This window comes from Chelonia mydas, chromosome 1 (assembly GCF_015237465.2).
Source record: "Chelonia mydas isolate rCheMyd1 chromosome 1, rCheMyd1.pri.v2, whole genome shotgun sequence".
Classification (NCBI taxonomy): Eukaryota; Metazoa; Chordata; order Testudines; family Cheloniidae; genus Chelonia; species Chelonia mydas.
The window spans coordinates 120,292,863-120,317,994 of record NC_057849.1 but is presented as its reverse complement, the minus strand read 5'-3'; the positions used below and the strand labels follow the sequence as shown (position 1 = coordinate 120,317,994).

The following is a 25,132-nucleotide window of genomic DNA, read 5'->3' as shown; positions in this document are numbered from 1 at the left end:
CACCTGTCTGGAAGCGTCAACTCATCCAGGGAGAAACCTGTTTACTCACTCCACAGACTTGTCTGGTAAACACATTTTAGTCCCACACGTCCTTCACGTTTGTACGTTCCCATGGGCTTTTACCATACATACAAACACACAAGATTATTAATGATCAGTGTGTTATTACTTTTTCAATGATACCTTACCTCAGGGGTTCTCAACCTTTTTCTTTCTGAGGCCCCCCCCAATGTGTTATTTAAAAACTCCATGACCCACCTGTGCCACAACAACGGTTTTTATGCATATAAAAGCCAGGAACGGTGTTGGGGAGTAGTAATCGGGGCAATTGCCCATGCCCCCCAACCATATGGGGTCCTGCAAAGCTAAGTTGCTCAGACTTCAGCATCAGCCCCGGGTAGCAGGGCTCGGGGCCCTGGGCTTCAGCCCCATGTGGTGGGGCTTTGCCTTTCTGCCCTAGGCCCCAGCAACTCTAATACTGGCCCTGCTTGGCAGACTCCCTGAAACAAGCTTGCGGCCCCCCAGCGGGCCCTGGATCACTTGTTGAGAACCACTGCCTTACCTGACCCATATCAGATATAATTTATGACATTAATGAACTGATCAGGCCAGCTGAAAATCTCTACTAGATCTCAGGGGGCCCCTTTCTCTCTGGCACTGGGATGTTCTTAGATTACACCCTAACATAGAGTTTTGTTGCCTGCAATTCCTCCCCACCCATCTTCCTTCTGCTTATATCTTCAGGGAGGAGGTAGTAGTCCTCTTCCTAAGATATTCAGAGAATGTCAGCTGACTGTTGGGCAAATCTTGCTAAATTTAATCTTGCTTGTTTTTTCTGATATTACTTGGCATGGCTGCTGCACACCCAGTCCTGAAAAGCATCCACAGTGTTGAAGGGAGCTTGGAGCATCAGACTTTATGCTAAGTATGAAGAAGATAGCAACAGAAACTAACCAGTGGGGCTGTGTGTTGAATTGCCTCTCCTCTTCTCAAAAGATTTAAAGAATAAGCAGGGTTGATGGGAGAAAGTTTTGGAGCTGAACAAACCCTTGAAATTCAGCCCAATTTCTGAAACACTCTGCGCAGCTTGAGTAGCAGCTGGGATGGAATACCAAGAAGCAGCAAATAACTTTCCTCTGGTGATGTTGTGCACAAATCCTTACTCCTGAGACTTTTGTGTGTCAACTCTTGTGCCCTTGTGCCTAGTCTTGAATTTCAAAGAGTATAAATTGACACTATCCCTTCAAAATAAGTATCTGTATGTACAGCGCCATCTCAATTCAATTTCTTTCAGTTGTCAATCAAACTTGAGAGCGGCTTATCAACTTCAGCATTTTATTTTTTCCCTGATTGCTATGCTTTCATTTTTCAAGTAGGAATTTAATTTTGGGGGTTTCATATAAACTTATTTCTTGTACTGTGTTTTTCTGTTGAGACATTTCTGCATTGTTACAATTGATAACAAAACTTTTCAGCACTGGTGCAGAGATCCAAGATCTAGAGATGTAAGAAACTTTGTAAATCGAAGTCTAAGGCCTGGTCTCTGAGGTACCATATTCTTTATCTTTGCCAGGTTACCATAACACATGACTCTGGTCTAATCCAATCATCAGAAATAAAGGTGTTTTCTGTGCTTTTTAGGTCCCCCTTTCTCCTTTTCATTTAAAAAGTAGAAAATAATCGAAGTGCCTTTAACTCTGACTATCTCTATTGAGAACTCCTATCAACAGGATCCACCTTAGTGCTATCTTTCTTTCCACTGAGATAAATAAATTGCTGTCAGCACTATGAAAAGTCTTAAGTGCATCACATTCTGAGAGTCAGTTGAAAACTGAAAGAATTGGACTTATTTCAGTAGCTCTTGGTTATATTCTGATCATCTCTCCTGTTTTAGTCCTCATCCAACTGTGTCCCAGTCATTGTATTATCCTGGGAATGAGGCTTCTTGGTTTGTGCAGCCTCAAAGTTCTCACAATTCAATCCCAGTCATACTCCTTCATCTCTTCAGATTATATAGGAATCCTGCAAACCTTCTAGATTAGATTGTGTAGAACCAGTTACTGCTTCTTCATATCTCTCGAATCATGGTTCACGTGGCAGCATTTTCTGTCATCTTTTGTGGTCCATATCTTTAAAGAAAGAGGCCCTTATGCAAACATTTGGGTAGTTAGGCCCATTTTCATGCAAAATGTCTGTTATTATGTAAATATATGCAGGACAATATGTCTGTTTTTGTGAGCGGATGTTGAAAGATCTGGCCCTGAAAGTCTTTGTTTGCTCACATGGCTCTTGGTAGGTCTCTTAAAAGTTTGTAGATTGATTCCTTCATAATGTTCTCTCCTTCAGCTTTGAAACTTAATTGATGCCTGGTAAGTATCCAGACTATCTTTTATGAGCATTTACAGGATTGACTTGTACAGTCTATTCTGAAAAGATGGAAGGAGTTGGGTGGGAGGGCCTCTGTCTTGTTTGCTCTGGATGTTTCCACATCATATATACTCGAACTGAGAGCTTTCCCCATAGATGCTCTCAACAGGGAGTATGGTACAGCCTACCAGTATGTATTTCAGGTAACAAGTCCAAGCTGTCTTAAAATTCAGGTTGTAAACAGCCCCTGATTCTGCATGGAAATGTTATTGCTATGTATTATTTGCATTACAACAGCAGCAATATGCTTTAACTGAGGCTGAGGCACAGAAAGATTAAATGACTTCTTAAAGTCACACAGTGGGAGAGATGGGAATTGAACCCAGATCTCTTGGGTGGTAGTGCCTTAATAAATAATAAAAAAAAAAACCTTCCTCCCAAATCTGGCTCAGTGCGGATTCCCTGTTGAGAGAACTCTTGTTGTCTGGATACTGGAGGGAACCTTGCTATCAATATATCTCTAATATCTAGAGTTGAAACTCTTTGTCATTAGGACCTCTATTAAAATTAAAGCAATGTAATATAAATAGGGGACAAATCTTGATTTTTTTTGTTTTGGTAAGAAATAACGGGTGAGGTTTTCAGAAGCACTCTGCATTGGCTCAACTCTCCTTCCATTTAAGTCTTTGGAGTTTTACCTTTGACTTTAATGGGAGCAGAGCTAGATCAACACTAAGCACTTTGGAAAATCCCACCCCAAATATTGAACATTACATTATATATATATTTGAATTCTGTTTTTGACTCTGTTCCAAGCCTCCGTCATACAGGAAGTATAAAGGAACACACATACTAAATTGAAGAAAAAATATTGCAAAATGTGTTCTAAGTGCTCGATAATGCTTTTGCTGTAATAGCATATTGTAGAATTTGGGACAAGTCTTGGTTTGAGTAAAATGGATGGAAAAACTCATATTGTCATCAGTGGAGTTAGGAAGTGGTAATTAGTGTGTAAATATATAAGAACTATTTTGATACTGTGAAATTTAATGGAATATTTTTGAGTTGGTTTGGTTGGCATGAAATTTATTTAATAATAATTTCACTGAGACTGGGGAAGCACAAAATATGCTATGCTTGGAAATTACCTCTTGTATGCTTTGTGACGTGTATATAATCACTGAATTGTAAAGTACATAATGACAAATACTTTTTCAGGTAATGTAGGAAAATAACTGATTTGTAATTTATAATTGCATTTTTACTCCTAGGGATTGGATTTTGCAGCATTTACAGGACATATGTTTGTTGGAATTTGTCTTGTTCTTCTGGTCTCCTTTCCTTTCCTCAGACTCCTTTACTGGAACAAAAAGCTTTACAACAAGGAGCCAAGTGAGATTGTTGGTGAGTTAGAGCATGAAATCATATTTTTATAGCCATTGAGTTGGATAATGTTTAAAATTAAATGAATGCTCTGTGCCATAATGTTGTGTGTATGAAAACAGATTAGTCCACACAGCCTCATTCTATCTCTGAATGTTAGTATTTTACTAATAGTTTGGTTTGGGTTGTTTTTTATTTTGCAAGTAATGATTTTCCTGACACTACTACTTTTAGTTATGTGTTAAGATTTATGTACATACTGAAGGTGTGCGGCAAACTATATGAAATATGCAACCACAGTAAATAAACATTATGCTAATTATATCACCTGAAACTAATGAAGCATTTTTCATTATGCTGAGAGGCATAATCGAAATAGACTTATCAGCAATTTAAAAATCATTGTTATGCATTTTGTTTTTGGTCATTATGGTTGTAGGAGGTGTGACCATGGGAAGAATTCTAAAATAATCTAAACTACTCAAGATAACATTTGTGCAGGGCTCTCACTCATGGCCTTTTCTTCTACAAGTTCCTTGGAACTTCCCAAGGTCTAAAGGTTTTTGGTCCCAAGAACAGCTGTCGTGGGTTGGGGCCTGAGCAACATTTGTCATCCTCCCACTGGTAGTTGTACCGTATAGTGGTCTAAATGTTGCTTTTGGAAGCTTCCAGATAGTTCTTTCTTGTCTGCAGTCAGAAAAGGAGTTTACTGTAGGAACTTTGTCTCCAGCTTGCTGTTTGGCTGTTCATCCCAAAAGAGACAGGAATTGGAAGGGTTGTCTTCTTCTGGTGTGGCCATTCCTATCTCCCAATCAGGTTTAGTCCTTTTAATTTGTCTTTTAGTTTGCTGACCTTACTGACTTTTGTTTCAATGTTTTCAAAGCCTTAGTCATTGCTCTGAGGCTTTAATTTGACTACTGTAATCCCCACTCCAGTAGGGTTGCTGTGCCCTGGCACCAGCTGGTGAAGAAGGTGTTACATACCCCTGTCTCAGCTAGCCCTGCTTGAAGAAGGTTGAGTAATAATAGCTCCTCCTTGATGATGGTGATTGCTCACCTTCTCTTGCAAGAATTTAGTAGTCTGGACAACCATGGTCAAAGCAAAGGAAGGCAGAGCATATGGCACCACACCTCAGAACCTTGTGCTTCCGTGCTGAGATTCAAAGGTTGGAGGCAATCTTTTGAGTCATAGCCAAAGTACAGGTTGAGCTTTAGGAATAGGTGTCTGTCCTGGTCAGGTCCTTTCTTCAGTAACTTAAAAAGGTAAGTGCATGAGGGTGTTGATTTATCCTGTCATCAGATGTGGGCAGCATTTGATGTAGTTGATACAGTAATGAGATCCGCTGTCTTGGTAGTGACTTCCACCAGGTGTGGGTGGCTGTAGTCTCCTCCCTGGAGATCCAAAGAAAAACCTAATGACTTGCCTTATCAATGAGAGAGCTTGTTCTGAGCTGCAGGATTTTATAGAAATCTAAAGAGATAAAGTTTTCTTGGGCTTGTATCCTGTTCCTTAGGCCCTCTCCCCAAGGGAGGGAAGGGAAAGGTTCCACTGCTTAAAAAGGTGGCTTGTGCCTTGACACTTGATTTCAAGGGAGGCCAATAACCACTCTGCCCAGGATACTCATTCACAGCAGCAGAAGCCAATGGCTTTTCACTACTTACCCAAAACTAGGAGGTTTTTGAAGTGTTCTAGGGGATATAGGAGAGACAAGGTGAGGTAATATCTTTTATTGGTGAGAGACAAGCTGAAGAAGAGCTCTGTGTAACCTTCAAAGTGCGTCTCTCTCACCAACAGAGGTTGGTCCAATAAAAGATATTACCTCACTCAACTTGTCTTTCTAATATCCTGGGACCAACATTGCTACAACAACACTGCGCACAACTAGGGCAGATAGGCAGCCAACTGCTTTCTGTAGCTTGCCAGGACATCCCTGTCAGAGCAGATTTTAAGAGCCTTTTACCCGATGTGTGCCCTTGTCCCCTGTACATGTGAGTCCTAGGAATTGCTCTGTGAGACTGCAACAATCAAGTTTTCAAAAATTATCGAGATTTTCCCCCACCTCTGGGTCTCCGGAAGAGATGTTACAGGAAATCTGTTCCTAATGGCAAAAAGAGCTATTAAGCCTGTGCTTCTAGGCAGGAAAGGAAAGGATTTTATATCCTGATAGTAAAAAAGAAAGAAGCATCTGGTAACACCTTAGGTCGCAGGGAACGGAATCAATATTTACCTCCCAAATAGTTAGCTGGTTACCATGGGAGCCTTCAGTGATCTTTTAGAAGAAATTATCTGGCTAGGTGCGCTGCAGCTGCCTACTTAAGGTTATTCAAAAGCAAAGGAAGTAAAGGAAGATTTGCCATAGGGGAACTACACTACTAATTTTGAGTCTTGCCTTTTGGGCAGGCCTCATTGCTGCATCTTTTCACGAAATGGTTGGTGACAGTCATAGCCTACCCTGCTCATGATGGGAGTGGAATGTTCAGCTTACTAGGCTGATCAAAGACACCAGTGGGGTGACAGAATCACTAAGTTTAAATAATAATTTACCCAATTCCCAACTTGTTCTGAGTAGACAATTGAAGTGTATACAGGATAGGTGGGCTGAGACCTCCATTATTACTGCTGTTAGGGAGGATCTAGAACTCTAAGAGTGTAAGAAGTTCCCATCTGTCTTGCACAAGGCCCAAGAATAAGAATCTTGCGTGGATGAGCTCTTCAGAGAAAAATAATTACAAGGTGAGTAATTGTCTCTTTTTATGGAGGGGAGAGTGAAGCCCCATAACTTTAAAATCCATTGTAATTTTGTATAATTATAAAAGATTATTACCTTTCTTTGCCTACTGGGAGCATATTATTATAATCTTTGGTATCCAGCAATTTTTTCATAACCTACCTGTTTGTTATTTGAAATGAAATTAGTTTGCTTTAATGAATTTCTTTTCTAATTAAAGTGATAGATTTCGTGGATATTTTATTGTATAACTGGAGTTGTTATATAGTAATATTTTGTTTAAAATGCCATTCTGCAAGGAGTCCCTATGATGGGGTGTATTGGGCCCGTTGAGGTCCCCTGCTGGAGGCCTTGGGGTCCTACCACATCCTGCCCTAGAAAAGGAGCAGTAAAGGTGGGTCCCCCAGGCCTGCCTAGAAAGGCTGCAGGGAAGAATCAGAGCCCAGCAGGCTCAGTTAAAAGGAGCTACAAAGTCTGAGCAGGTCAGTTGCTGGTTGGGACCAGAAGAGTGAGGAAGGACTACAACGTTGTGAAATTTTCCAGGCAAGGAGGCCTGGGAGAGACCCTGCTCAAGCAGGGAACAGACAGAACCTGCGGACTGTAACTGTAAGGCAATGTGGGTGAACGCGATGGGACAGAGTGGGAAGCAGCCCGGGGAATCCAGTAGCAGCAACTATTAAGAAAAGCAGCACATGGGCTCCAGCCCAAGCCCAGACGTTTATACCACAGTTAAACAGAGCGTTAGCCCGAGCCCAAGTCACCTAGCATGGGCCATCCACAGGTTTTTAATTGCAGCGTAGACATATCCCGAGTGCCCGGACTCTCAGTGAAAGCTGACTGGCTTGCAAGGAGACAGAGACAGAGAGAGGCAGAAACCAGCTGGGGCAGTTTGGTGAAGGTAACTGGGCTGGTTGAAATGCACAAACGCTTTTAAGGAAAGATTAAAGGTTAAATAAAAGGGGACATGTGTATATAAACCTTTACTCTTTTTACCCTTTGCTCTATGTGCTTGGTACCTTTGGGGGATGAATAAATAATGCTTTGTTTTGAAGAAGCCATTTTTGAGTCACTTTAACCACCCTGCTGGCCACAGGTCACTGGAGAGAATGGGCTGACAGATACCACACCTAGTTGGGCCTGTCACGTTAACACAATTGGTAAACAGGGGGGTTGCAGCCCAGAGACCCAGTCTAAGAGTGGTTGGACCACATGGTTCCACCTACGGTGAGATGGAGGAAGCCAAGCCTATCACCCAAGGGGTGCACTCAAGAAGTGCTAACAGGGATCTAAGGTGCAGTTCACCTTGTAACCATAACAGAGATACTAAAGTTCTATTTGTTTGTTTCTATTTATGTTTGTTTCTCCTTTTTTAAATTTTTTTTTGTATCATTATGTCTGTTTCAAGATTAGCAAGCCACAGGAGGTAAGCCATATTATGGGGAGAGCACAAGCTTGCTTGGGTTTTACAGCCCTCAACTGATGCCAGGATTTAAAGTGACAGGTAACGCACAATTCTGAAAATAAAATGTCAATATTCTCCTCAAATAAGCAGAATTGCCACTTCTTAAAATCAAAGTCAATCTGCTTTTAGTACCCCACTCAGAGCTGACTAATCTAAGTAGCCACAAACAACAGAAGATACTTAAAGTATATAACAGACAATAAAAATCAGTGAAGAACAGCATATCAGTGCTATTTCCTATAACTTCAAAGACTGTTTGATTACTAATCAGAGAGTAAAATGGCAGATATTTAGTTGATTAAAAGAGCTGCTTCAAACAATACATTTCAAGTTATCACAGAATCATGGCAATTAGAGATGGAAAGGACTCATTAAGACATCTTGAACATATTCTGTTGCTTCTCCAAAGCCAAATTACTGCAGCTACCTTTTAATGAAATCTGTGTTTATGATCTTCTCTTCCCATTTCACAGAAAATTTCAGTAGAAATAGTGCTTTAGCATTTGATTTAATTGAGTAGCTACTGATTAGCTTCTCAGAAATGGAATAGCTGCTGATTATGGGGAAAGCACATAGTACACTGATTATAATTTCTGAATATACTAGGCTGAGTAACAGGGATTATAAATAAGGAGGCTAATTTGAGGCAAAATATGCCAGTTTCTTAAAGCTTTGCAACGCTTTATTGGCTAAATATAATATTCATGAATGAATGTACTATTCACGTTAACCAGTAATGTGACTATACACAACTGATTTCTATAAAATACTCGAACACAATGTAAAAGTTAAAACCATAAAAAGATCACAAAAACGACTTCACAATTTTAGGGATAAATATGATCTAAATATGGCTAAGTCACACAAAATCGAAAATGGATGAACCCCTTCCAGGATAAAAGGTCCAGCAGGGCCTATCCCTGTGCCTTTGTTCAAGTCTTTCACCCGGTCTCTGGGCTCCGTCCTCACCTCCTTCTGGGCTAGCTTTAAGTCCGTGCCTGCCCTGACATATAGCAGTGTCCCCAGGGCTTTCTCCCTGGAGACTCTTCACCTTCTTATTGCCCCAGGGCTCCAGCAGGTCACTCCTTCACTTCAGTCCCCTTCTGCTGGTAAAGTTCAACAAACGGTTGGCCCTCTGCAGGGTCTTCAGCCCTGTCCTTGAGCCCTTTATATTCCAGCCCTATGCTTGGGCTTCCACATGAAACGTGTCCCCTTCTCAGGGCTTTGGCTACTTCACCAGTTGGGGGACCCGGGCCCATCCACTACTCCAGGTCCCAACCCAGGGACCCTGCAAATATCAGCCATGTGCTGCAAAGTGGGAGGGTCCCAGAGCTTGGCTGCAGCCGGAGTCTGAACATCTGTACTGCAATTAAACAGCCCCTTAGCCCAAGCCCTGTGGGGCTTACTTAGCTGGCATGGACCAGCCAGGGGTGTCTAACTGCAGTGTCGACATACCCTCAGTCAACCCCACCCTTTTCTGGGCCTGGTGTTCTCTAATGTTTAGAATTCTCTTTATCCTGGCCTTAGCCTTGGGAAGAGTAAACCATTCTCAGCTTGGCTGGAGCCAGGTAGAGGATATTGCCCAATAAACATCTTCCCCATGGACTATTGCTGTGTCATTGTTTTGCCTTTCCTGCTTGGTTTCTTTAACCATCCCTTTTTATATAACTCCATAGCTAGTAACCAGTCAAACATACAGAGGCAAATTCATCACAACTAATACAGATATTTCCCAGTTTGTTTCAATCCCGAGTAGGTGAGGGGGGAGGCAAAATGTATTGTAGAAACCCTGGAAAATAATGTTTAATTCCCCATTTCCATGAAGAAAAAATGTTGAAGAAACATCTTCTATACCCTAATGAGGTACTGAAGAAAAAGTTGAAAATATATAAAACCTAAATGAAGTGCCTATGCATTTCCCAGAAACTTGGGTATTCTAAGAACAAAGGACCAAGTACAAAAAGTTCAGGGCAAGAGATGAGAAACAGTCTACAAAAAAGGCATTTGCATAGCTCAGGATGAATAAGAGATCTTTTACCCAGTTTCAGTTTGTCACCTGGGACCTGGCTTCTTTAATCTGTCTTTCTTTAGTGGAGAAGAATTACAGGAATTTCACACTCCCCTAAAAGAGAAATAGGATTAGGTGGTGTGGTCAGAGGGTGTGAAAGATGTTCCCTAAAAGCATATGAATGGGGGAAACAATGGTATATGCCGGTAGGAGGAAATAATATTATTATTCCTCTCAAATAGACAGAATTTTCTGTTGTAAAATCAAAGGCCTGTCTTAAAATCATTGTTATTCCCTTGAGGATTAATGACACATTTTCCCCCATTAAGTACTGCCTTTTACCAGAGGCTTACAGCCACTTAGCGGCTAGTGTTCAGATTTCAGGATTTATGAAGTTCTTTATCACCAAGGCAGTGGGTTATATACAATATTGTGGAGCTGTCACTCCCCTTACTGACTGCTGCAGAGGCAGACTTTCCTCTAAGAGGACCCCTAATTTGGGGAGATATAGCCCTCCAATTTTCCTGTGTTGTTTCATCCAAATTCTGACTATCACTTACTCAAGAAAACAACAATAAATCAAGAGTGTCAGATGCCAGTTGTGGGGCCATGAGCTGTCCAATTGATATACTTATCCAGCACACATGTCAATTTAACAATACACTGTAGTCTAGCCCACTAGCAACAGAGGAAACAGTGCTGCAGTGGCATCCCACTTTGCACACGGAGCCAGGAGAGCACAGGGGAATTGTCTAGGATCGTGTGATTGTAGTCATGTGCAAAGAATTTGGTATAAAGAGAAAGTGATGTAATCTGCTTCAGCATGAAGTGCAGAAGCATAGAAATAGACTGGTATGCTAGTCAGTCTCCCTCCCCAATGTGAAGTGCTACTGCATTCTCTGCAGTGATCAGAAAAAGGGTGAAATGGGAGAGGAGAAAAAAGGCACAAAACCTAGAGGTAGAAGAGTATCAAAGTGTAGAAAACAAAAGGAGAGAAAGTAGTGGGGGAGGCAGAAAAGAGAGAGGGAGGGACAATACAGATACCGAAAAAAGAGGAGAGAAGAAAAGAAACTGAAAATCTTATTTAGTCCTCACTGAGCAATACATTTATCACCTCTTTGTTAATTATAGATCCTTCCAGTATCTGAATAGTGTTGTTATAGCAAAAATAATATCATTGTACTGTACATCATTTGTAAAATACAGAATGTTGTCAACTTTGTACTGTAATTTTAGAAGAATACATGCAATCTTTCTATGCTCAAATTAAAATGTTCTTTTAATACTTTTTCCCTTGAACCTGTATTTTATTTTTTCTTACTACTAAACAATCTAAGGTTTCAGATTGTTTCATGGTCTCTGTGTATATAATGTCTTCTGCAGTTTCCACAGTATGCATCCGATGAAGTGAGCTGTAGCTCACGAAAGCTTATGCTCAAATAAATTGGTTAGTCTCTAAGGTGCCACAAGTACTCCTTTTCTTTAAACAATCTAACTATCCTCTTACGTTCCATTCCTTCTAGTATGCTGTATAGGAATTCCAGACTAATTAAAATTGAGGAGGTTTAGAGGTTTCAAAATTCACACTTTCCTGAGTGCCACAGAGACAAGTGTCTGCATCCTTTCTCTGCAGGAAGGCTTAGAGGGAATTGTGGGCCAGGGAGGGGGCATGGTCAATGATAGCTGTTTGTTGTCTGGGTCCCCTGTATAGTAGAAATACAGCATTTCTGTTTAATTTTGTGTCCCATTCTCCTGAGTAAGGGGTCAACGGTTTAGACTCTTACGGCCTGATGCACAGTCTATTGAAGGCAATGGAAGTCTTTTAACGGACTCCAGTGGATTTTGGGTCAAGTCCTTAGGAAATTGGACATGTGTTAGACCTCAAAGAGAAATTTTAGGGATCTGTCATTAGATAACAGACATTCACAAAAGACATTTTGTTTTTAACTTGTCCCAGCATTTCTGCCTGTCATTTTACTCTCTCTAAAGAGGATATTTGGATAGCTACAATAGTAGATTTGCCTTGAACATTACATTTCTGATGGTAAAAATATTAAGTTGCTATCTCTTTCACTTGCAAAGGTACCCTTAAAAATATAAACCAGTGTAAATGGCTGTAAACTGAACACTAGGGTTGTAACCTTGACAGTGATTTTTGCTAAAGCTCACAGGTTATTCATGCTTCCTCAGAGCCCCCAAAAACTGAGATTCCCTGCTTTCAGTGACACTTAGTTATCTGCTTTATTTATAAAAATTGAGATTGTATTAATGCTTATTCATGCTAAAGCACAGTGGGGTATTATCACCGGGGGCAAGAGTTAGAAGTACTTTTTGGGAGAACAAGCGAGGTGACAGTCTTTTTTTTAATGTGGTTGAGAGTGGACTGGTGGCAAAGTGTTCTACAGACCTGGCAAAAAACTGTCTAGCTTTTTATGGTATCAGTGAATTCCTCTGATTCACTGATACCATAAACTCCTGACTTTCTGTACAATTCCCAAATTTCATCTGCTTTAGTTGTTGGCTACTTCTGTTGATCTTGAATCATAATTGGGTTTACTGGGGTTCTTTAAAAATAGATCTTGTTTTGACAGATGTATATTTAGAGATTATATTTTGACAATAATAGTATTTAGTACTAATGTAGGATCCTTCATCTTGAAAGTGCTTTCCAAAAGGTAACTAATTCTCTTAACACTCCCATGAAGTCGGTAAGCATTCCTATCTGTTTTACGGATTCTGAATAAATGCTACTTATCAACGTTTCCTTCAATCCCTGGATAAACCAGTAATTTTATTTAATGATAAATTGTTAACAAATGCTGCATTTTGCGTACATTAACCACATACAGTCTAGAATGTTGTATGGGAAAATAGAATATAAAAATTAAGGGTACCAAGTATCAGAGGGGTAGCCGTATTAGTCTGTATCCACAAAAACAATGAGGAGTCTACTGGCACCTTAAAGACTAACAGATTTAGTAGGGCATAAGCTTTCATGGGTAAAAAACCCATTTCTTCAGATGCATGGAGTGAAAATGACAGAAACAGGCATAAATATATATTGGCACATGAAGAGAAGGGAGTTACTTTACAAGGGGAGAACCAATGTTGAAGGCCAATTTAGGCAGGGTGTATGTGGAAGTCCTTGACTAGTTTCTGTAGGCAGGTAAGGTCTGGAACACAGTGACTTTGCTGTGAATGGAGAGGCCATGTAGGGGGATTTCACATCTTCCTGAATGCCGCAGGACCAAGCTTCTGTATCCTTTCTCCATGGCCAAGGTGGCGGCATGCTCTGTGGGCATACCACCTGTAAGGATTCATTGGCCAAACACCCTGAGCAGGATGGATGCTGTTACTGATTACGTCGGAGGATTCAGTTTCTCATCCTTGCTCATGTTAATCTGACCACATTTGTTCATTACCAGGGTGTGGCAGGGGAGACAGTTATGCAATGTTAAATTCATGGAGTTTTCCCCATAATAGAGAGTGGGTTACCTCCCTCCTTTTAAAAGGCAGGGTGTTTTGATCCTGGGGGCTATTTGCTCCTGTGACTCCCCAACAGCTCTGAAATCCCCTATCTCAAAGGTTCTCAACCCTTTTCTTTCTCAGGCCCCCCCTCAACATGCTATAAAAACTCGACATCCCACTTGTGCCACAATAACTGGTTTTCTGCATATAAAAACCAGGGCCGGTGTTAGGGGGTAGCAAGCAGGGCAATTGCTTGGGGGGCCCATGCCACAGGAGCCTCCATGAAGCTACATTGCTCAGGCTTCAGCATCAGTCCTGGGTGGTGGGGCTCAGGGACCTGGGCTTCAGCCCCATGCAGTGGGACTTCAGCTTTCTACCCTGGCCCAAGCGAGTCTAATGCTGGCCCTGCTTGGAGGCCCCCCTGAAACCTGCTCGAGGCCCTCTAGGGGTCCCCTGGACACCTGGTTGAGAACCACTGCCCTATCTCATTTCCATCTGCCTTGAAGTGTGGCTGTAATGGAGCCAAGCTACCATGAACTCCCCCTGTCTTGCAGCCACTGAGACTTCTTCCTTAACTAGGTTCCAGAGAGCAGAAGGGCTCCCCTTGTATCACATGGGAATGAGTACTTAAGTCCAGAGTTACAAAGGCATTTAGGCACTGAAAGATGCAGATAGATGACTAGTGAGATTTTTCAAAAGTGCCTAAGTCAAGTAGGAGCCCTACAATAGACAACTAACCTGCTTAGGTGCTTTTGAAAATCCCGCTAGGCAGCTCTCTGCATGTTGAGGCACTTAAATACCTTTGTGAATTTATCCGTAACTTGTTGAATGTCCTCAGCTGGATGGTGGTATGGGTGAGGGATCCAAAAGACAAGTAGTGTGCTAAGAAATCCAAGATGTCCAGTGTAATCATTTAGCATGAAAGATTATGCAAAGAATAATGTTTAATGAAGGGAATATTACTAGGCATATTAAACATTCTGCTCCAAACATGTATTAGCATTGCTAAACCGTTTTAATTTTCCAACTGAATTACTAAGGTTGTTGTCAATACTTGCAGTAGTGTTGAGAATGTCCTGAGATATGAGAAGTTCATATCTTTCTGGCATATACTGCAGTGTGTCTTTTAACCAGTTGTGGTCCTTTAACTTTTTTGGGAAACAGATAATATTTTGGTTCCTTAAGTCTTATATATTCCTTTTTATATCAAGCTCCAAGTTCCATCATGGGCATATTTTCATGTTTTGAAAAATGGAAGAAAAGGTCTGTTTTTCTTCAAGTCTTTAACATTTAATTTTATTATAATCGTGGATAAAAATATAGTAATTTACATTAAATAGACCTGAGATTGTTTGTTCTCTGTTTGAAATTCTTGAATGCTTTCTTACTGCTACTTTAAAGTTGTGAGAATCCCTTGGGGAGAGAAAAAAGAAGATCAAGTATTCTCCAGTTTTCTGATAACAAAATTGTATCCTAATATTGTGTAATAAGGGAAATATGTAATTTGCCTCTTATTTATGAAAATTTTATTTAAATTGAAAGGTTTCTAGTTAGGAGAACTAATGGTGCACTGATCAGGAATCACCTAAGCTACTTTATGCAGATGCAGAAGTATACCGCAATATCTTTATGCAGCTATAGAGCAAGAGTTTACACTTTTATCATATTCCTTTCCCAGAGGGGGAACCTACAAAAACAAAATCCTAGTTGAGAGATGAAAAATCAAGAAGTGATTGCTTTTATATACCTATCTCTTGTTCTCATGGCATTAATAACCCTGATTACTGAGTGCATCCCAAAATGAACAAAGAGATATTTATGTCAGTCAGCAGGGCCTGGACTTGATTTAACTTTCTGTGGTGATATTGTGGGAAGATTGACACAGAAGCCCATTGGTGGTTCATTACTTTGTGTCAATAATTCTTATCAAACCCAACATATTTACTACACTTAACACACTGTTTTCATGATATATACCCAAAAGGTGGCATGTAATGTATCATTGGGAAACAAATAGCTCATTGATCATTAATATTTTTGCATGATGTGGGTATGGGGTGTGTACAAAGTTATGGATATACGTTAGAATTATGTTCTTAAAAGGTGTTTGACAAGCAATGCTTAAGCCCAGTCTGCCTTAAACAAAGCAAGGTGCATTTGCTTGTCTCCCCAGCCTGGTTGTAAGGCAAAAACAATGAATGTATATTTACATATTAGGTAAACAAAGCTAAGAGGCATGTCAAAGGGTTACTGTCTATAAAAATGGGGGTCTGAACCTCAAATGATAAGCAATTGAATCAACTGCTTGTATACACTATTACTGCATTATAAAAGTGTATTGAGTAACGTCTTTTATGAAGGCCTGTGACATATTGTGGATTAATAATATATTGTGAAATATATGTATTAACACTACATGAAGAATTATAGATACTGATTGATATTATGCTTTAAAGTCGGTGACCAAACACAGGGAGAAAGACCTTTTCTCCCAGACAGTAGGGATGGTAGCTCTACCTATGGATCTACAATGTAAATTAAGGATTATAAAATCAAAACAGGGTAAGCCTCATTTACATATGAATCAGCAGGGCGATGGGAAATCAACAACAAGGGAGGAACAGCAGGAAGCCTGCCTGCCCCTTGTAACAGGGTCACTGAACTTTGGGAAATACAAACAGAAGCAGAGAGCCATTTTGGTATCCATCACTTGGGGGGATTAAGGGGCCAGAGCTCTTGAAATCACGGAATGTTGGATCCTTCGACAAAGGGAGTTGAAGTCTCTGGGAACTGAGTTTAGATGAGAAACCTGCTTCAGCAAAGATTGTAACTTGCTGAAGTTAAGTTTTATTAGCATGTTTTTACTTGTGTTTGCGTGTAACCTTTTCTATCTTTATTCCTTATACTTAGTATCACTTAATCCTATGCCTTTTTGTTAAACTTGTTTTACTTTTATTATAAACCAATCCAGTGCTGTGATTGAAATAAGAATTTGTCAAACCCCAGTTAAATTAATGGGCTGCAGTGAATTGCCTATTTAAAGGAGCAACAAACTTAACTTCTGTAAATGTTCAGTTAGAGGACTGGACACTGCAGGGAGACATCTTGGGAGTTGGTGTTCACTGTTTGTTACCTGCAAGGCAAGGTTTGGACTGGCAGAGTCCCGAAGAGTTTGCTGGCAAGGCAGACAAGCTGGTGTGTCAAGGAGTCGTGTTTCAGTTTAACAGGAGCAAAACTCTCACTTGCTGAAGCTGAGAGGGGTGACACAGTAACTCACAATTCTGGGAACCCCAGCAGAACATCACAGAAGGCTAGGTCAGAGTTTGCATTTTATTCTGATTGCTCTGAGGTTTGCAGTCATTCTGAGAACTTCTGACTGTGAAGTTGGTCCAATAAAAGATATTACCTCACTCACGTAGTCTCTAGTTTTAGACAGCAGTTCAGATTGAATAGTTATCTAGATTTTAAAACTACAGCGTATACCATTGCTATAATGAGTTTTCACTCTGGCAATTCTTCTATTTAACAAATATCTCTTCTGATTTTGATTTATCCTTGCCTACTTTATTTAACAAAATATAGCTGAATTTAATAATTTACCATTATATCTTAAATTGATTGCTATAACATACTCTGTATCTTCAGTGCCTTCATTATTAGGTTTTTATGTTGCTAGATTAAAAGCATTGGATGAAATATTTATCTGTTGGGTTATAGCTGAAGTCATTTTGAAGCTGCACTTTCTTCATGATTCTTCATTTCTTAATAAAACTTTGGCTCTGTCAGGTTTAGATAGTTGCATTCTTTCTTGTATTAATATAACCTTTTGATGGGACACACCACTTACCTTGTCTGGTGCCTCCTCCTGGTCACTGTGGGGATTAGCTCTCAAGGTGATGCCCCATCCTGTGGTTGTATGCTGTCCCCTCATCTCTCACTGTGGTCTGTAGGCCCTCTCTCGCTCTCTAGAACCCCAGCGTCCCCTTCATGACTCTGCCTTCCAGCCAGGTCACTCAGCATTCCTCCTCCTCTTCCAGGATACAGTCCTTCAATTTTCTGTTGGGCAGGCAGCCTTCCTGTTCACTACCCCACCCGTCTATGCCATGCCCTCAGTGGCTGGAGGGGAACCCGGGCCTGCCAACTTCTCTGCGTTTCAGTCCAGGGACCGTACACAAGTACTTGGCTTTCCTCCCCAAGCCATCACTGCTCCTTCCTTGGAATGCTTCCAATAACTCCTTGTTTCCCTCCTTGCTCTGGGTGTACCAGCTCCAAACCCTACGTCCTCTTCCCAGAGAGTGACTGCCCTTTCCCAATGGCAGCCCCTGTCTGTTGCCAGCTTCCTGGCTTTATAGGCCTCACCTGTTCCTACCCAGCTGAACCAACTTGCAATCCATTCCCTGTTCCCTGGCTCTCCCTCCAGCTGCAGTTTATGGAGTTAATAGGCCTACCTGGCCACCTTCACCCCTTCCAGTCCTGTGTGGTGGACACCCCATCACAGACCTTAGTAGTTATTTATTAAGTTAAAAAAATGTTACTGCAGGAAATTATATATCCAGTGATGAAAAGAGGATAATGAATTGCACAGCAATTTCTTTTTCTCACAACAGTTGCCAAAATACCCATTTGTACTGTAATTAAAAAAATAATTAACTTGATTTTGAAGATAGTCTGAGTTAAAAGTCTCTTGATTGTGAGTATACTGGAATTATTTTGATAGATTTCAAAGCAGATCTAATTTTCTCTGAAACCAAAATAGATCATTGGGAGTTTAGTTGAGTGAATGGTGGCAATTTGTTTTGGAACCTTGTCTGATTCTGAAGTTGATAATGTAATAGTAATAATGTTAGGAAAGTGATAATTAGCAAAAGAAGTAGTCAAAATGTATTAGTAATAATAAAGTTTCTATTAGGGTAGTGTCTAGAGTCTCTAACAGAAGTGGAAGCCCTACTGGATTAGGTGCTGTACATACATATCCTACGTCACTTTCCAAAACAGCATATAATCTAAATAAGCAAGCGATAAAGAAGCAATTATTATTCCCATCTGTAAACAATGGAAAAATGAAGATTATGGTCCAGCTTTTCAGAGGGATTTAGGAATTCTTCTGCTATTGACTTCAGTGGGAGTTAGCCATCGAAATAACTTGCCTGAGGTCATATAGAAAGTTTGTGGCAGAACTGGGAACTGAACCAACATCTTCTGATTTGATGTTCAGTGTCTTAACCACAAGACTGCTCTTTCTCTAACAAAATGTATAGTTAGGATAACTGTATGCTAATTAATAACCAATCTTGACTGAGATTTTTTTAATGGGTCACTGAAGTGGTCATTATACTGAATTCCTGTTTCAGAGACATTAACATCTTGCCTTGTGGTTTAAGTATAATTAGTCCATTTTAGTTCACTGTATATCTCTCAGCTATGTTTGAATGTTATGTAAAATACAGAACTGTGTTTAATTTCCTCCATTTTTACTGCTATACTTATAGCAAACTTTCTCTATTATAGGCGTCTTAAACTTTATTCTTTCATGTAAAATGCCATAGCCGGCTGGCAGTGTTTTACTGAAACCCCTCACCCAGCTAGCAATTGTGGATCTTGCTGGGGAAAACCCCACATTCTAATGATATTGTTCATTGTAGGAAAAAAAAAATCCTGACCATCTGTACTGCTGGATACTACGTTCTGCTTAAATTGAAAACATAATCTAGCAAGATACAGGCTTTGTTCATGATAGTTTCTCTCACCAATCTTCTTCCCAGCCATGAATGACTTTCAGTCAGAACCTTCCACGGAAGCACAAGCTGCTGTTTTCTCTTGTCTTTTTAAGTGAAAGATCTCTGCCTAAGCGGGTTTCTCACCTATATTCAGTTCCCACATGGAGGCATGGATCAGCGTTTATGAGCTTCCCTTGACATGCCTGGTTTAAACACACTTCAGTCAGAATTCTAGCATATATCCATAACTCTTAATACCCACCATAGACTTACATCATGCAAGAATGTTAATGATCAGTAAATGATTAGTTTCAAATGATACCTCACAAGGCATGTTTTGTACAAAGATTATTACAATAATGTGTAGGATGTGAATATACGGATGCTCAGGGTTGCAGGAGTTCAATGGGGCTAGTCATGTGAATAAAGATAAGCATAATCATAAATGATTGCAAGATCAAGACCTTAAACTTATTTGGTATTGTTGGGAAGCTTGGTCTGGTACTTAGAATACCTTAGTGGGAGCCAGGAACTACTGAGTTTTAATCCCAGCTGACACTGATTCCCTCTGAGACCTTGAGCAGCACTTCTTTGCCTCAGTTTCCTCATCTGTAAAATGGGGATAATGCTTATTTATCTACTTCACAAGGACAAATTAGTTAATAATTGTAAAGCACATCTAAGAACTAAGCCCTATAAAAGTTGTAAGTGTTATGTGAAGCTATAAAAATCAATGGTGCTGTTTTTTTTCTTGTTCAATGAATATATTGATAAAATTACCTTTGCTCTAAAATCTTAGCTCGGAAAAATATATTTAGTGAAAAAAGTTAGACTGCAATACTATGAGGAGAAAATTGTACTCCTAGGAATATGATTTGCACTTTATTAGCCACAGCCCCTCACTTCTGACTGTCTTGACTGTCTTTCACCAAGAGAAGTTGGTCCAGTGAAAGATATTACCTGATCCACCTAGGCTTCTAGAAGTGTAGTGCACTTGCAGGTTAAAAATGATCATAAATTGACAATTATCATTTCATCATGGATGGTCATACTTTCCTGAGTGTATTCAATTAACAGAGCTGGTCACTTAGGATTTTGAGAATTAATTACATTGAGTTTGCAAGACGATGTTCTTTGATATTGCTATTGTTAGTGGAGGGGTGAATGGTATGCTGAAAGAGGGAATCATTCTGAATGTGAGTAACAGGATCTCAGGAAGAGAACACACATTTGCATTTTTTAAAAACTAAATACAACTTTTTTAAAATGTGGGGTGAAATCCTGGCCCCACTGACGTCAATGACAAACCTCAGTGGGACCAGGATTTCACTTGTAAATATTTCTTGTTTTTCAGTGTTCAATGTGTTGAATGAAGGGAGGATATAAAGTAAATGAAGGAGCTAGCACAGATTGGCCCTATGGACCCCATATGTTTGATGAATCATCTACTTGAGACTAGAACTGGATGGAAACTATATTTTTCAGTGAAAATTTTCTAAAAATTAAAAACATTTGGCCAATCTTCCTCATTAACCACCTCCGAAATACTACTGCAGTGCCTCATGGGAGTTGCATGCCTCTCATTTTCCTCTATGGGCTGGGCTGTCTGACTGTGCTACATCTCATCTGATGCACCACAGTCTCCTCTCCTACTGAACCACTGCAATGCATCATGGGAGTCCCTGCCCACAGTGCACAATGTAGTAACTCCCATGAGGCATGATGCTGGCATTTTTTAATTGAATTTTTTTAGTTTTGGGGTATTTGTTTTTTCAACTTAAAAGCAGTTTAAGTGCTTAGTTTAAAATAGTTTAAATGAATCAAAAACCCTATTTGGTGGAAAATATTCAACCTTTCCTACTTGAGGCAAGTAATAATGAGCTAGTGGATTCTGTAGATGGTGAGAAGAAAAAGATAAACCCACACTACTCAACTGTCCCTTGTTCTAAATGACCACACTAATTTAAATCCCCAAATTAACTAAATTCCACACACGTTTATTGTTGAAACTAACCCTAAGCGGATAGAGTCCTACAATTAGACCCTGGTTTCAAGTACCTTTTAATTGGACCATCTTAATACCCGACCAATTCCAAAACCTACTCTCCCTCCTACCAGAGGTTCAGAAAATCTCTGAATTGCAAGGTCAAATCCAGGTGTTTCAAAATATATATCAAATTAAAAAAATATGCTTTCCATACAGTCTATAGAGTGTCTACTTTATGTACTAATTATGATGTATTGTGTTATGTAACTAAGGTTGCAAAACAACCTCATCATATTATTACAATGGGGATGTTAATGCTTTTATTGCTTTTGTGTAGATTAGAAATATGTTGTTGCTGTAAAAAAATGTAATAACAAAAATACCTTTCATGTCCATACTAACCATGCATTATCATTACATCCAACCAAAGCTTATGGGGCTAATCCATTTGATTTGGAGTCAGAAATACAAGGTTTGATGAAAATGGAGGTTTAAGAAGGATAGTTGTGCTGGAAGCACAAAAGGGGGGATCGTGGAAGTGTGAACGGGAAAAGAGGATTTGTGTGTAGTTATTTTAGTTTGGTTAAGAGACAGAGCAAGAAACAGGCCAACCTTAACCCTAATAATGCGAGATTTGTAGAAGCGGGGTTTGTGCGAGGCGGATGGGAAGACTACAAGGGACCTTGCTTTAAGATAAGAATGGAATGCAATGTTGACTAAGATAATGGGAAGAAAAATGTATAAACAGGACACAGCTATATGTAACGAAAGGGTATAACTATTACTTTATATTGTTTGTACTTTGAAGATTTGCCTAAGGACAGACACTCTGTCCAATTGCTGTCTTCCCTGCAACTGCATGAATAAATTGCCTCTGACTTGTTGCTGACAAACTCAGCGTGAAGACTGTTTTCTTCCACAATTTGGAATGGAGGTTATCTAGAGAGTTAAGGGCAGGTCTGTATTCGCAAAAAGAAAAGGAGTACTTGTGGCACCTTAGAGACTAACCAATTTATTTGAGAATAAGCTTTTGTGAGCTACATCCGATGAAGTGAGCTGTAGCTCACGAAAGCTTATGCTCAAATAAATTGGTTAGTCTCTAAGGTGCCACAAGTCCTCCTTTTCTTCTTTCTAGAGAGTTAATTACATTAAAGGAATAAATTCTACAACATTTTCATTTTCCTGCACAAGTGACTTTTATGTCTCTTATTTTGAAACTTTGTTGCACATTACAATGGGTATTTTGCACACAGCACTTCACATACAGAATAGTAACATATAGTATAAGTCACATTATCTTGCAGAGGAAAGACGAGAAAGGAAAACACGTTTTTGACTTAAGATTTCTGCTCTTCAATTCTGTTTGGTACATCAGTATGATGATGATAGGTGTCTTATAAAAAGCAAAGACAGAATTTCCCACAATGAAAAAGCTACTAGGGAACAACTTTTTACTTTGGCTGAAGGAAATTTGATAAAAGATTTAACCATCTTCCAGTAACAATAACCATAGTAGGAAGACTGGCCCCTGGGGGGCTGAATGGATGTGATTGAACAGGGTGTTGCAACTGAGACTATCAAAAAGCAAAATGGTAAACTGCATTATCATGCTCCACAAGTGTCTGCCCCTGCAAAAGACAATAAAATACTCTCTCACTGAGCAGAGGTGCTGGAAGACCAGGCACAAAGCCATGATAATTGGGTGTGAGGATACATGAATAAGAAGAGGGAGACATAGGTCTACCTTGGTGTGAGTGGGTTCCAGTAATCAAGGAGAAGGGAAAAGATAACTTGTAAAAATAATTGTTTTGGGGCCCCAATAGGGAAAGACAAGGAAAGAGATAAGCTGTATAAAAACAGGTGCAAGAAATAATAGTGTCAGCAGCAATGGCTAAGAATATGTGGAAGGAGGATAAGCAGACTCAGAGGAAATTAAGAAAATATGCTGTGTATGTGTGGCATGAGAACAAAGCATGCTATGTACAGGGATTGCTCCTGAAAATAACCTGACCACTCACAAAGTGCATGATATACTGTAGGATGGAAGATGCATGCATCAATATTGGATCAAACTTGTACAGAAAGTAATTAACACTTGGACTCTTTGGATTTGTGATATGCCTTGTACCTAGCCCATACCCGTGAGTCTGATCAGTGCTGTCTAGTCTTCGTGTTTGCCAATCAAGAAACCTGAGTGGTGAGTTCTGGGGAATCAAGAGGTTGAGTTCTCAAGAGAAATCCCAACGTGATAGAACCTTCTTGGCATCTCTCATACATCATGTACTTAAATTCAATGTAAAAGATTATCTCATTTAGATTGAGACCGCATCTAGGATCATTTAAAGTTTTCCCTTCACCGTGCAGGGATCACAAAGCAACATTTTTAGAGACAAAATCAGAGTGATGAAAGAAAACGAAGAAGCCTACAAGGAAATGAGACTCCACTTTTTTTTTTTTTTTTTTTTTTTTTTTTAGATATTTGCATTGAAATGGGAGCAGATCAAAGTGCATTAGGGAGCTTTTAGTGCACGGTAGCAGGGTTCATACAGATAGTGCACAGCAGGCTAGTGAGGGGGAAGATTTACACCCAGGTTGCCATTTACTAACAGTTCATATAGGCAAGCCCTTAAATTGTAAACTCTGGGGAAAGATAATCATTTATGCATCTGCAAAACACATTTATGGAGCTATTCAAAATGTAAGTCAATTGCTGTATGTGGCTCTTTGTTTGCATCAGTTATGTAAAATTATAATGTTTCATCAAGTGTGAATCCTTGTTAAGCCTATAGCTGAATGATTTATAATCTCATAACTGCGAATAATTGGTCACAAAGGTAGGGGGCTTAAATAGATATGCTACTGTTACTAAATAATATGAGCAAAGTAATCACAACAACAACAAATAGAACTAATGTTACCCCCTCCTTCAGTATATAAGGAAATATTTATTTTCAGGACATTCTGAAGGATAACTCTTAGTAAATGAAATAAATGCTTATTCATAATTATAAATAAGCAGCACAAAGAGATTCACATGCCTCTCTCTTCCCACACTAAAGTTCTCTGGCTATATGAGTGATCTGGAATTGGGCAGCAATGAACCCTTGGCAATTTGCTTAAATGGGCAACTTGGGAAAAAAGTTTCTTCTAAGTGGTATTAGATATTATCTGTGTATCTAAGGATTCTGCTCATACTTTCTTAGGATTCTTCTAGGAAATACAAGGTTCTTTCCTAATGCAAACATTCTACCACTCTAGCTGAGCAGAAGCATACAGTTTTCCACCTTGATGTCAGGCTCCAAGGCCTTGTGTCTCCTGGGGGGAAAAAAACACAACTGTGTTAGAAAACATGACAAGGCCACATTTTGACGAACACCAGATTAAATATTATTTTGGCCTGAGTGTGGACAAGGATGTTGTGTTTAGAAATGTGTTAGGTGGCTTACTTTGAACCCTAGGATTCCCAACTGCCCCAGTGCCTATGGAACAAGCATCTCGGAAGTCTGGCATCCTGGGAAGTGGTTTAATGTCATTACACAATGTTCTCAAACGCAATGCTAAAATTCCACCACACTGGATAATTAAAATATTTATTTTATATAATTAACAATGTTTTAATATGAAAATAAAATAAGTGAAAAGAATCCCAACCAATCATGGAGCTAGCATTGTTTTTGCTAATTCTTGTGCAACTTCATGCTTTTCATTATGCTCCATTCACCTTCCTTGATTTATATTTGTCCATTCTCCTTGTCCAGGAGTGTTTACCTTCATATATTTCTATAAAGTGGCTAGCACTCTGTTAGCACTACCATAGGATACAGTTAATTTTGTATAGGTTAAAAACAGATGGACAAATTGTTTGATTTTAGATGCAGAGTTTGTCCTTGGATATGTATGCCCGGTTCTTTCGTCAGTCAATGGGAACCACTCGTTAGTATTGGAGGGAACAATTTGTTTTTTGGAAACTGAATCTGGGGTTTATTTAATTAAATTTTTTAAATGTTTTTCC

The 25,132-nt window shown here is 39.7% G+C and overlaps 1 protein-coding gene across 1 annotated transcript in view; it reads left to right on the top strand.

The window, feature by feature from the left end:
• OCA2 (OCA2 melanosomal transmembrane protein) overlaps window positions 1-25,132 on the top strand; it is a 340,000-nt gene that overhangs the window by 182,510 nt on the left and 132,358 nt on the right. Inside the window, exon 15 of the mRNA XM_007063202.4 lies at window positions 3,639-3,771. Within this exon, the coding sequence (XP_007063264.1) occupies window positions 3,639-3,771 (133 nt within the window). The remainder of the gene's footprint in view (window positions 1-3,638; window positions 3,772-25,132) is intronic.